The sequence below is a fragment of the Daucus carota genome, chromosome 9 (genome assembly GCF_001625215.2).
Source record: "Daucus carota subsp. sativus chromosome 9, DH1 v3.0, whole genome shotgun sequence".
NCBI classification, from domain to species: domain Eukaryota; kingdom Viridiplantae; phylum Streptophyta; class Magnoliopsida; order Apiales; family Apiaceae; genus Daucus; species Daucus carota.
This window is the reverse complement of record NC_030389.2, coordinates 43,919,084-43,931,959: the sequence shown is the minus strand read 5'-3', so window position 1 is coordinate 43,931,959 and position 12,876 is coordinate 43,919,084. Positions and strand designations below refer to the sequence as shown.

Genomic DNA, 12,876 nt, shown 5'->3' with positions numbered 1-12,876 from the left:
CTTTTCACAAAAAATATTTGTTCATGACATGAGGTCTCTAAACTCAGTTTTTGCAACTGAGTTCTTTGAATTTTAGGTTGGATTATTTAGAAAATCATCTTCGGTTAAGTAATCCGAAAACAAAGCGGCTATCTTTAGCTCGTTTATTTGTTTTTCAACCTGGTTGCATGATCAGTTAGGGGTTTGTCCCGATTGAGTTTCTTTCAATTTATTAATGAAATCCGCTCAAAATTTGGGCAAAAAAAAAACTAGCACGGAATTAAAAAAGGTGTTCCGTTTTCTCTAAACTCTTTATGTTCTCTAATTTGATTCGGTCTATATGGAATTAGCTCAGTTGCAATAAAAAAATATAACTTAATTAGTCTCCTCTAATATCTTTATTATATATTATGAATGGAGAGAACTTTCCACTGTCATTAGGATAAAGATGACAATATAAATTATAATATTCTTATCATTTAAAATTTTGAAATCATAAATATAAAGTAAATAGTCACACAAATATAAAATGAGTAACAATGTAAATAGTGTGAATGGTCACACAAATATATTTTAAGTTGCATTTATATTTTCACAACTTAAACATCAAGGAAAATTTTGTATAAATATCTATAAACCTTTTTATAAAAATATGATTAAAAATATATATTAAGTTGCAACAACGATCGAAAATAATTGATTCTTGTGTACATTGTATATTTGAAGAGAAAAAAAAATTACAACTTCAGATATTTTTGACGATAAATTCAACTTTAAAAAACATATGCTGTCATTTGATTTAGTAAAACTTGACAAGTTATTGATTTTTTATAATAAATTATTATTTATTGAAGTTTAATAATTTTAACTAATTTGATGATATTATTTATTAATTGATAAATTAATGTTTATTTAGTGACAATATTCAATTATTTATAATAATTTATTTAATTTGACCCTACTTGTATTAAGATATATAATAAACTATGCTTCAAGTGTAAAATATATATAATAAATTATGTTTCAAATAAAAGACATAAATAGATTATTTTTCATCTCTATTATAAGATCGTATTTATATGAAAAAAATATAGTTTCCTTATGATCTGATTTTTTTTTCCTTTAAATTTAGAAAAATTAGAGTCCCCTAAGTTATATTGCAATCACATTTTATTTATTCTATAAATTATGATATCAATAATTTCTTCCATAAAAGTAAATTAGAATAATAATTGAATATATAAATTTAGAATATTATAATATTTCATATTTGAGATATATCAGATAATTCTTTAAAACACATGCCCGAGAATTTATTTTATTTTCTTGAAAAACAAATGTTAGCAATTAATTTTTCTAAAGAGCAAAAAGAAAAGAAAAAAAAGCTATGAATTCAGATATTCCTTGCTGACCCTGCACCCTTTGACAAAAAAATTGTACAACCATCTTCTTCCTATCTCAAATTCTTTATTTCCCTATATCCCCTCTGCCTGTCTTCCCAAAACACACACACACAGATTCAGCCAGATTCAGGCACCATGGTACTCAAATTCTTGATATTTCTTGCTATAACTCAAGGGCTTTTAACAACAGAGTCAGTTAGATTTGAACTTGAATCAGGCCATGCCAAATGCATTGCAGAGGAGATCAAAACTAATGCCATGACTGTGGGAAAGTACTCAATTGTTAATCCCACTGAACCCCTTAACTCTTATTCTGAAGAAGCACATCAGCCTTTGCCTGATTCTCACAAACTTACTGTCAAGGTAATGTGTGTGTGCATTGTGTTTTCTGAAATCTTGAATTGGGTATTGTTTTTTGTCTGCAAGATTGAATTTTTATTGGTTTTTTTTTTTTGTTTTAGATGAATTAAGGACTTGGGTTGCTGTAGAATTGGCATGTATTTGCAAGATTGGATTTTTAGTTGATTATCTGTTTTGTGGATGAATCAAAAACTTGTGTTTCTTGAAATCTTGCATTGGTTATTGTTATTTTTGTGCAAGATTGAATTTTTATTTGATTATTTGTTTTTGTAGATGAATTTAGGACTTGGGTTGCTGTAGAATTGGCATATATTTGCAAGGTTGGATTTTTAATTGATCATGTGTTTAATAGATGAATCAAGAACTTGTTTTATTTTTTGAAATTGGGGAAGTTGGTTTGATAGAAAGAATGAAAATCAAACTTTGTTGTGATTTATCTGAAAGATTGGATTTTGAGTTTTACAGGTAATAAGGAAGTTGTGTTGATATGATTTTGGGTTCAGTGATTTGTAATATATATGCAAGATTAAAAGTTACGGGGTTTATATGGTTAAATAGTTACAGTGAAAGAACACGTGTAGTCTTTATGATGTTTTGGTTTAAATTTTAATTTTTGCTTTTCAGCTAATTGAACGTCAGTTAAAGATATGGTTTTGTAGAGCTTCTATATGACTATGGTATGGGATGTTTAGTCTGTGTTATTGAGTGCAGGTAACAGCTACTTCTGGAAATAGCTATCACTATGCAGAGAATGTGCAGTCTGGTCAGTTTAGTTTTCAGGCAGTAGAAGCTGGGGACTACATGGCTTGTTTCTGGGCGCTTGATCATAAACCACCAACAACGATGACGGTTGATTTTGATTGGAAGTCAGGTGTGGCTGCAAAGGATTGGTCTAATGTTGCCAAGAAAGGCTCTATAGATGTAAGCATTTTCTAAAAGTTTGTCAAATTTCATTTTCCATGACTCTGAAGTTGTGGTTACATAGAAAATAGACAGCGGAGAATGGAATATTTTTGTATTGCTAATCAATACATGGAAAAAAAGTTTTAAGTAGGAAGAGAAATAACTAATAAGTCTTTGGGAATTGGGGGCAAGTAGGCAGAGTTCGAATTCTATAAATTAAGGCATAAACTGATTGTAGCCGTTGATTAACAAGCCTTAAATTTGGAACACTATTAATTTAGTTAATGTGTCTAGGGCTACAAGTGATGTTATAATTCCAGATCAAGCGTCACAAAACAAACTTGATTTTGTATTATAGGTATACTTTACTTTTCAAATATAAGCTTAACGAGAGCAGTATAGTACAAGTATACTACTCAAAATCTTACTTTTACCAATTATTTTACAAGGGAATGCAATATTACAGTGTTAGGTATTCTACTTGGCATTCTTGGGACCTAACTTGAAGAATACAAATTCGATACCTAACAAAAGACCTTATATTATAATGAGGTGATTGATTCATAAGTCTAACTGTTCGGTGTGTGATTCTATCTTCTGATGTAGTCTAATGTTGAATCTGTGCGTATTGCTTTTGATCTTTTGATTACGATATTTTCTTCATTGTCTTGACTCTTGTGTACTTGGCAAAACTGTCTACTATTTGTATAAAAAGATAAGTATGATAAGGATATTTTAGTAAATAATTTGCTCTCACATTTATTATCAGGCCATGGAAATAGAGGTGAAGAAATTGTACGAAACCGTTACGTCCATTCATGAGGAGATGTCTTATCTTCGTGAAAGGTAATTGATTTATATCCTGCTTAAAATGTTTTTACTACATAACTATATATTCAGGCCAACCTTACAGTATTTGTATCGTTGGCAATATTGTTGTCAGTAATTAAGGTTCAGCACTATATTATAATCTTTGGCTTGTCTCCCTCTCTCTTACATCATTCTGCGCCTCTTGTGAACGGTGAAACCAGAAAAATCTAGTCACTTGGTCTCACTTTCTCTTGGTTCGTCATCTTCCGTCTTCTCTCACATAATTCCACTTTCCACCTCTCTCATGAGTCAGCTTTACCATCTCTTCCTTTGTGTTTCTTCCATTTTGCTTCTCTTTGTCTCGATTTCTATCTTTGTTTTTCTATGCGAAACTGATTGATTCAGAAGTTTTTGAGTAGTTCAACTTGGTTGACTGATGTCTCTTGAGCTATTTATAATGCTTTTTGACCATGTCAAGTACTATCATACTATTACTTATATGAAATAACAATTTTGTTTACAACTTGCAGCAAGTATATATCATAGACCTGTGTTTTGCCACAAAGTTGTGTTTAATTAGGTTTTTGCCAGCAGCGACCAGTTCCACACTATCAACGTGTTTGCATCTTTTACAACATTGGTTCTGACACAATGTATAACTTTTGATATGTTATTATTGCAGGGAAGAAGAGATGCAAGATCTTAATAACGCCACAAACTCCAAAATGGGATGGCTCAGCTTGTTGTCCCTTTTGATTTGTTTATCAGTTTCGGGTTTGCAATTGTGGCATTTGAAGTCATTTTTCGAGAAGAAGAAGCTTATTTAACTAGATTTAGTAATGCCTTATAACGGACACGGGTTAGAGATTTTTCAAACAAAAGTTGGTAGTTTAAACTCTTATAGAATGAGAACTTTTTTTGCGGATTTATTGGTTTATTAAATCGTTGTGAACTTCTCTAAGCTGGTTGATGTATCGAACTATGCTTACATAAACCATAAGAAGTAAATCTTCGGTGGCAAAAGCACAAGTCGGCACCTTCTCTGGGGGTTTAAAACTAAGGATTTTGTTGATCATAGATCTTCATATTAAGTCGTGCTCTAAATTTTTATGATTTCTTTAAAAATTCCTGATTAATTTTAAAAAAATATTTTATCGATTATACTCTGATTTGACTAAAATCTCTGATAAATCTTATTTCCGGAAGTCAATCGATTAATTCTGATTCTCAACATTTCGGAAGTTAATCGATTAGTTCTGATTTCATATTTTTTCTAATTGATTTTTTAAATCGCATCTTAAATTCATTCTTATGTTTAATACTAAAACATATACTAGTATGCATAAATTACCAACTGTAAACAAACATATGAAAAACAAGATAAATTTGGCCTGTCTAGTGCAATAGGTAACTTCGCAACTCTTTTTAAAGCAGGTATACTAAGTCATCAAGTTTGAAACAATGGGGTTGTATTGTTTACAACTTTACATGATTGCTTCTTGGAGAAAAAATAAATGAATCGAACTAAATATGAAGGAATCTGATGTATACTCTATAAAAACCGTTCTAATGTTAAAAAGAAAATAGTTCATCCCAGATAAATTAGGGAAGAATTCCGTTTTTGTATGAACTGCTTTGTTAAGCTCCTGTATTTTGATTCTGGCAATGCTCGATATGTCAAGAAGAGAAGATATTCCAGTGATGCTCTGCCGGTAAAGTTTCCTTTATCTTTTCAAGCCTTTTGAGGACTTCCAGGAACGATGGTCTCTTGTTCGTATCTGCTGCCCAACATTGTTCTGTCAAGCTGAAAATGGAGAATAAAAATACATATTAGCACAAGGAGTTATTCTGCAAAGCAAGAAGATGTACAAACCCGGTGATTATAAAGATTGGCTAAATTTGATGTATGCGCGTAGTATTTGATAGTGCATAAACTGTATAGATGGTTGAACACTTAAACTTACGCTCTTAATTCTTGAGTATAGCCTTTGGCCCTAAACATAGGCCTGTGCCCCTCAGACACATATTTGGCCGCTTCATAAGGTTCATGGTGTGACAATGGTGCATCACCCTCAAGCATCTGCAAAAACACATGATCAGCTAGTAAGCTTTGATAAATTTCTTTGCGAACTTATCCAGAACATCAAGACAGAATATTACCTCGTAGAGTATCATTGCAAAGGAGAAAACATCAACCTTCTTATCATATTTACGATGCTTGAAGACTTCAGGAGCCATGTACCTGTCTTTTGTTTCATTACAGAAGAAATTCCACATAAAAGAAGAAAAGAGTGAGTAAAGACTAAAGAGTGTATTGTACATGGTCTAAACTGTAAAACTTTTATGTTACAAACACTTACAACTTCCAGTCTCTCCAGTCATTTGGTATACATCGTGAGAATTTTTCACCTTGATAAGCTTGCTTAGTCCAAAGTCTCCGACTTTTAGATGGTCAGCACTAGAGTTGACGAGAAGAACATTTCTGTAAAATGCACCCATCAGCAGTCAGTATTGATCATATAAATCCTGCTACCAATATCAATATGTATATGTCTATACTCGTGTGTGTGTGCGCGCGCGCGCGCGCATGATTACATTTCTGTGAATGTAATTACATATGCAGTTGCTATGTAAACAACAGACCAACAGACATATAAAACATCTACCATAAGCAACAAACCTGGGTTTTAAATCTCTGTGTATTATGACATTGGGCTCATTGTGAAGATACGCCATGCCCCTGCCAATTTCAAATGTATAAATATTAGTGCAAATTTATATCCGATTTTCAGAAGAAAATATAGAAACATCTATTAACATATCTTTAAATTCTATTGCACGAATATTTATGTACAACTGGAAAGTGCACCAGGAAAAAAATGAAAGCACATGCTATATGATTAGTCCATATTTTTGCATATTTAAGTACCTATTTTTTGTTTATTTTCGTAGTATTAATCGCTTATTTATTTTATTTCAGGAAATTGTAGATAAATAAAGAAAGAAGAGAAAATGCAAGAAAAAGAAGAAAAGGGAAAAGAAAAGAAGAAAAAAAAGGGTTGGCAAGTAAAGGACACATGGATGGCCACAATTCTCCCAACACTCAAGGCACATGGATGGTCAAGATGGAGCCACCCTACCCCTAAACCCTAATTCTTTAGTTATAAATACCCCTCTTCTTTTACTTGTAATCACCAACCTAGCACCTAGAAAACCTAGCCACCTACTCTCCTTTTCTACCTAGTCATTTCTATAGTTAGTATCTTAGATAGATTTACATTTTGCTAGCCCCAATTTCCTTTCCAAGCTTGTATACACTTTTTAATTTCTATGCAAATCTCTTTTTGTTTAATCTTGTGTTGTCTTTCTAATTTATGTTCTCCAAATTGAATGATTCTTCTAAGTACCACCACATGCTTTTTAAGCTTTTTTTTTTGGGAAATGAAGAATCATTAAACTTGTGATTAGTATAGATCTCTTATTATAGATTTGATTTAGTAAGAAACTAAGTCCTAGCACAAAATTAATTTGTGTTAGGGTTTAGATTTAAAACCCTAAATTTTCTTGTCTTAGTTTATTGCTTAAATTGCTAAGTAGTAATTACAAGAATATTATATAAAATTAGTTTTAAAACCCTCGGTTAGCCCCCCATTTATTTACTCTGTTTTCTTTATTAAATCGGTATGCTCTGTTTTCACTTTTGAATACAAAACCCCTTTTTCCCCTGTTTCCTTTTTAGTTAAAACAACTCCATCTCCCCTGTCTATTGTGTTTACGCGCTGAGTCGCCATAACCGAGTTGAGCTGTTGATTTTCGACACTGCTAGTCGAATCTTTTGCTGGGTTTATGTTGAATGATGAGTTCTGTTTTGTTTACTACAGAGTTTGTTTTTTTTAGTGTGCTACTAGTTCGAGTCTTGCTTTTCTGTAGTTTCGTTTTTGCCGATTTGTTTTGGTTGTTATGAGTTCTGAATCGTGAGTTGTTTGAGTCGATGGTAACGGAGTACTGGGTCTGTTTTCTTAAACTGAGTCGTAGTAGTAGTAGTTTTCGAGTCGGTTTGCTGAGTCTAAATCAAGTTTCCCGAGTCTGTTTTTACTCTGTTTAGTTGAGTCGCTGCACTGAGTTCAGTTGAGTCCAGTAAATCGAGTCATAGCTTTTGCTGGGTTTGGTTGGCTGTGCTGAGTTCCGAGTCGTTTCTCCGAGTTTCTTCGTTTTTGTTGCTTCATTTGTTTAGCTTCGTTTTTGTTGCTTCATTTGTTTTCTGGGTTTGATTTCTGTTGGTCGAAGTTTAGCAGTACTGAGTTCGCAGCTGGTGTCTTTTGTTTGAATTCGTTTATACTGAGTCAAGTCAATTGGGTCGGTTTGTGTCGAGCTGTAGTTTCCTGTGGCTGAGTTTATGATTCTGAGTCGCTAGCTGAGTTTCTTGTTTTGCTGAGTTGCGTTACCGAGTTTTGAGTTTTAGTCTGAGTTTGCATTACTGTTATTAGAATCTGCTGTTTTTCTGCCGAGTGAGCTCTGTTTTATAACCGAGTCTGCCATGGCTTAGTTGTCTGTACGAGTAGCACATAAAGTTCCGAGTTGGTTTTGATTTTTCTGATGCTGTTTAATGTTCTGAGTTTGCAGCCTCTGTTTCTGAGCTGTTGAGGTTGTTTTAGATTTCAATTGCTCTGTGTTCGAATTTTTAAATCTGTTAATCGAGTTTTGTAATCATTGAGTTGGTTTGGTTTTGATTAAGCTGCATTTAGTAAGTTTAGATTATTTGAGTTGGTTTGATTGATCAGTAGATGTGGTTAAAAAAAAAAAATTGTTTGGCAATCTCTTGTTTCCGAGCTGTGTCATCACTCGATTAATTGATTTTGATATTAAATTGTTGTGGTTAACTTTGGTTAATTAAGAATAATTGGATTAGATTCTCAATTAAAGTTTATAATAATCATAATTAGTTTTGAAAAATATATCATCTCCATCATTAATTGTTCTAAACCGCCTAGGTTAATAATAAAGATTTGCGAAAAATAATTTTAATCTCTGTGGATCGAATCTTAAATATTAAAACGGTGATCGTGCGCTTGCGATTTAAAAGTATTATTTCTAGCACATCAAGTTTTTGGCGCCGCTGCCGGGGATTAAAATTAATTTTTCGCACCTTTATTTTTAATCTTTCGGATTAGTTTGTTTCTCACTATTTTTGTTTTTATTTCGAGGAGGATTATTCGGGAATTATGGAGTAAAATCGACAAATTTTGCCCGGATTTGGAAGCTTGCTTTGGTATCCCGTATCTCTCCACTCTTATTTTTTTCGTTTTTATTTAGAAAATCACAAACAAATTTGAAAATTGAAAATCACAAAAAAATTAAAAATTTAAAATCCAAAAATATTAGTTAGAATTACATATGTGTTGCATCATGCATTTTTACACCTAGGGCACATCATTTAGATTTTAATTTTTGTTTTTAAATTTTCGTACCTTTAATTGTGGTGATCGCTGGAGGACCCTAAGGTGCGTTAATTTCTTTCTTTCTCTAGATTAGGACACGTAGTTTAAGCATCCATAGTTGTTTATCGCTTTAATTATCTCGTTGTGTGGAGCATCATTTTAAATAAATCTTAAGGGCAAAACCCACTCATAAGATAAGGGGGGAGATTTCATCACTCTTTCCTTGGCCCACAACGACTTAATTCTTCATTTTGCATTCCCTAGCCTTTTAATAAAATTGAATTAGACGTTAGCCCCTAGGATTTCGCGCTCAACTAGGAAGGTACCTAAAAGACGAGGTAATCTTTTATTATTCCGACTCTTCGGTGTCTAGGCAAGCGAAAGCTTACCTGGCCGATTAAGGTTTGGTGTCTAAGCGCGGAGATTGGCCTCTTGGCAATGCCTGCTCCAAACTGGCCAGACCGGTCCGAATAATTTTGGATTTATCGAGTTTTTGGTGGTCCTTAACGTTAGGAGCAAGGTCTAGTTCATTTTTATTAGGGAACCCTAGAATTAAGTTTTTATTTCACTTTTACACCCTTTCTTTTGTTTGATTTAATTTCTCGCACTTATTTGCTACGTGTTTACTATCTAGTTTATGCGAACTACTTGGGTTAGGAGCGAATCGTCTAGATTAGTTAGACCGATCATCGAAATTCCTTCTTCATCCTCTTCGGACTCCGAACCCATAGAAGCTAGCGAACCGATAGTAAACATGGCATTGTCTCTTAAAGACCGATGTTACCCGTCCCGTTCTGCTCAACCATCATGTATCACCCTTCCTCCCGTTAATGGGAATAATTTCGAGATTAAGGCACATCACATTAGTATGTTGCCTAAATTTTTAGGGAGTGAAGGTGAGGATCCCTATCTTTTCATTCAAGAATTTGAGGAGGTTTGCGGTTTGCAAAAACTCCAACAATTGAGCGAAGATTCCATTCGGCTTAGACTAATCAACTTTGCTTTAAAAGAAAATGCTAAAAAATGGTTGTATAGTCTACCCGTCAATTCTATTTCCACTTGGGAAGGGTTTGTGGTAATGTTTCTTAAAAAGTATTTTCCAAACCATAAAACGACTCGAATTACAAATGAGATAAATCAATTCCATCAAAGGGAAAATGAGTCATTTTGGAAATTCTTTGATCGTTTCAAAAATCTTTTATCACAATGCCCCCACCATGGAATAGAGAAATGGAGACTTTGTAAGATTGTGTACGAGGCCTTAGATAGTCAAACAACCGCTTTATTAGAGTCTATGTGCCAAGGCAAATTCATGGAGAAAGATGAGGATCAAGGGTGGGAATTTTTCGAGGACTTAGCCGAAAAAACAATGTTATGGGAGTCTACTAGGGAACCTAAAAAGTCGATCGAGGCGTCTAGCTCTAGGGGTTTGCACTCGATAGGAAACAATGTGGCAACCGATGCCAAATTAGCAACCCTTACTAAGAGACTCGAGGTTTTAGAGTCTCATAGTGGCCCCTCATCTATGCCTATGTTCCCGAACTATAATGTTTCCCATCCCGAGATTCAACAATCTCATGATTTTGAGCAAGTGAACGCGATGTTTCAACCTAAGCCTAGAAATGACCCGTTTGCACCAACGTACAACCCCGGGTGGAAGAATCACCCGAATTTCTCGTGGAACCAAGGGCAAAATTTTCAAACTCCACAACCTAATTTCCCTAGGCCCAATCCCAATTCTTTTCCGAATTATCAAAACCCGAGTCAAGCTCCGTTAAATCCTCCCGGGTTTAATGATTCGGACAAGAGACTCAATTCCTTAGAAAAGAGCATAGAGGCCTTAGTGAAATCGCAAACTAACTTGACCCAATCCCAACAAACTTTCATGCAAACTTTAACCCAAGATAGGCAACTTTTGCATTCCAATGTGCAAGCCGTCTCTAAGTTAGAGTCCCAATTGAGTCAATTAGCGAGCACGTTGTGTGAACGAGAAAAGAACAAATTCCCTAGTCAACCGGAGCCGAACCCAAAATTTCCACTTAATCAAAGACCCCCGGATAATGTGCATTCGGTCATTTCTCTTAGGTCGGGTAAACAAGTAGAGACCCACGTTGGTGAGAACCTTGGTAAGAAAGGGGATTCGACTTCTAATCCAAGTCCACCCTTCACTACCATTAATCATGACCAACCCGAGAGTTCAAAAGCCCGTGAGGAGTCGAGTGACCCAAACCCGGAACCCGAGTTGCAAAGTGAAGTAGTCTATAAACCAAGAGTCCCTTACCCTCAAAGACTTATTTCACCAAAGCAATCGGCTCAAATGGAGAAGATTTTGGAAGTGTTTAAGCAAGTCAAGGTCAACATACCCCTTTTAGATGCAATTCAACAAATTCCTTCATATGCTAAGTGTCTTAAGGAGTTATGTACCCATAAGAGAACCAACCATGTTCCTAAGAAAGCTTTCCTTACGTCTCACATTAGTTCGATTCTCTCAAACCAAATTCCCGTGAAATACAAGGACCCCGGTTGTCCTACAATTTCATGTGTCATAGGAGAAACTTTTGTGGATAAGGCGTTACTTGATTTAGGGGCTAGTGTTAATCTCCTTCCATATTCTGTCTACCAAGCTTTAGGTTTAGGGGAGCTCCGACAAACCAATGTCACACTTCAATTAGCCGATCGATCCGTGAAAATTCCTAAGGGAATGATCGAGGACGTGCTAATTAAAGTAGGTGATTTTGTTTTTCCGGTAGATTTCGTCGTCCTAGAGACCGAACCGGTTAGGAACCCGAAGAATCAAATTCCCATCATCCTAGGACGACCCTTTTTAGCTACATCCAACGCTTTGATTAATTGTAGGAATGGCTTAATGAAGCTAACATTTGGTAACATGACAATCGACCTCAACATTTTTCATGTGGGGAAACAATCCGATGATTTCTATGATCAACCTATGGACGTTAATCTAATTGATGAAATAGTTGATCAAGATCTCATGAATCCCAAAGATGCCCTTGAATTTTGCTTAAAACATTTTGGAGAGGATTGGGATGTTTCCAACTACACACATGAGGTCAACCAAATGTTAGAATCCACCATTCCGACAAAGAATCAAGAGCGTGATGTTGAACCCGAGCATTTGCCTTTACCTAAGAAAACCGTTGAGTCACAACCGCCGGAAGTAGAACTCAAACCTCTTCCCGACACTCTTAAGTATGCTTTTCTAGGCCCTAACGAGTCTTATCCCGTTATCATTGCTTCTAATTTGACTACGTCACAAGAGGAAGAACTTTTAGGAATCCTTAGAAAGCATAAGGGAGCCATAGGGTGGAGCATTTCGGACATTAAAGGAATTAGCCCGGCGATTGTCCAACATAGGATTCATTTGGTAGAAGATGCAAAGCCCGTGAGAGAACCTCAAAGGAGGCTGAATCCTCCCATGATGGAGGTAGTTAAGAAAGAAATTCTTAAGTGCTTAGACAATGGGATCATTTATCCCATTTCCGATAGTAAGTGGGTGAGTCCCGTCCATGTAGTGCCTAAAAAGTCGGGCATTACTTTGGTGACCAATGAGAACAATGAGCAAGTTCCAACCCGTGTCCAATCCGGTTGGAGAATGTGTATAGACTTTAGGAAGCTCAATGCCGTCACTAGGAAAGATCATTTTCCTTTGCCTTTCATCGATCAAATGCTAGAGAGGTTAGCGGGTCACGCGTTTTATTGCTTCTTAGACGGTTACTCGGGATATTTTCAAATCCCAATCGCACCCGAGGACCAAGAAAAGACCACCTTCACTTGCCCTTTTGGAACCTTCGCTTATAGACGTCTAGCCTTCGGCCTAACCACGGGCCCGTCCACGTTCCAAAGGTGCATGACTAGCATCTTCTCGGAAATGATAGGTGACTTTCTAGAAGTCTTCATAGATGACTTTTCCATCTTTGGTCCATCTTTTCACCAATGCCTTAACAATCTAGACTTAGTTTTGC

General features: G+C 35.2%; 2 protein-coding genes across 2 annotated transcripts; one reads left to right on the top strand and one right to left on the bottom strand.

Annotated features, from left to right (window-relative positions):
• Positions 1–1,398: 1,398 nt before the first annotated feature.
• LOC108200335 (transmembrane emp24 domain-containing protein p24delta9) lies at positions 1,399–4,416 on the top strand. The gene is made up of 4 exons (XM_017368447.2): positions 1,399–1,745; positions 2,454–2,663; positions 3,415–3,491; positions 4,138–4,416. The coding sequence occupies exons 1-4, from the start codon at positions 1,518–1,520 to the stop codon at positions 4,280–4,282; spliced, it is 660 nt and encodes a 219-aa protein (XP_017223936.1). The 5' UTR covers positions 1,399–1,517; the 3' UTR covers positions 4,283–4,416.
• A 413-nt stretch (positions 4,417–4,829) lies between these two features.
• On the bottom strand, positions 4,830–6,306 carry LOC135149280 (serine/threonine-protein kinase VIK-like). The gene is made up of 5 exons (XM_064084515.1): positions 6,136–6,306; positions 5,816–5,937; positions 5,616–5,701; positions 5,420–5,535; positions 4,830–5,259 (listed from the first exon to the last, which is right to left on the bottom strand). Exons 1-5 carry the CDS (start codon positions 6,189–6,191, stop codon positions 5,133–5,135), a joined length of 507 nt encoding a protein of 168 aa, XP_063940585.1. The 5' UTR covers positions 6,192–6,306; the 3' UTR covers positions 4,830–5,132.
• Between the last annotated feature and the right edge of the window lie 6,570 nt (positions 6,307–12,876).

What these genes read in the sequence shown, in the direction of transcription:
- LOC135149280 (XM_064084515.1), bottom strand. Translation starts at nt 6,191, where the DNA reads ATGGCGTATCTTCACAATGAGCCCAATGTCATAATACACAGAGATTTA. An exon ending in CACAGAGATTTAAAACCCAG is followed by an intron (nt 5,938 to 6,135) that starts GTTTGTTGCTTA and finishes TGCATTTTACAG; the next exon opens with AAATGTTCTTCTCGTCAACT. An exon ending in TATACTCAAGAATTAAGAGC is followed by an intron (nt 5,260 to 5,419) that starts GTAAGTTTAAGT and finishes CTCCATTTTCAG; the next exon opens with CTTGACAGAACAATGTTGGG.
- LOC108200335 (XM_017368447.2), top strand. Translation starts at nt 1,518, where the DNA reads ATGGTACTCAAATTCTTGATATTTCTTGCTATAACTCAAGGGCTTTTA. An exon ending in CTCACAAACTTACTGTCAAG is followed by an intron (nt 1,746 to 2,453) that starts GTAATGTGTGTG and finishes TATTGAGTGCAG; the next exon opens with GTAACAGCTACTTCTGGAAA. An exon ending in CCAAGAAAGGCTCTATAGAT is followed by an intron (nt 2,664 to 3,414) that starts GTAAGCATTTTC and finishes ATTTATTATCAG; the next exon opens with GCCATGGAAATAGAGGTGAA.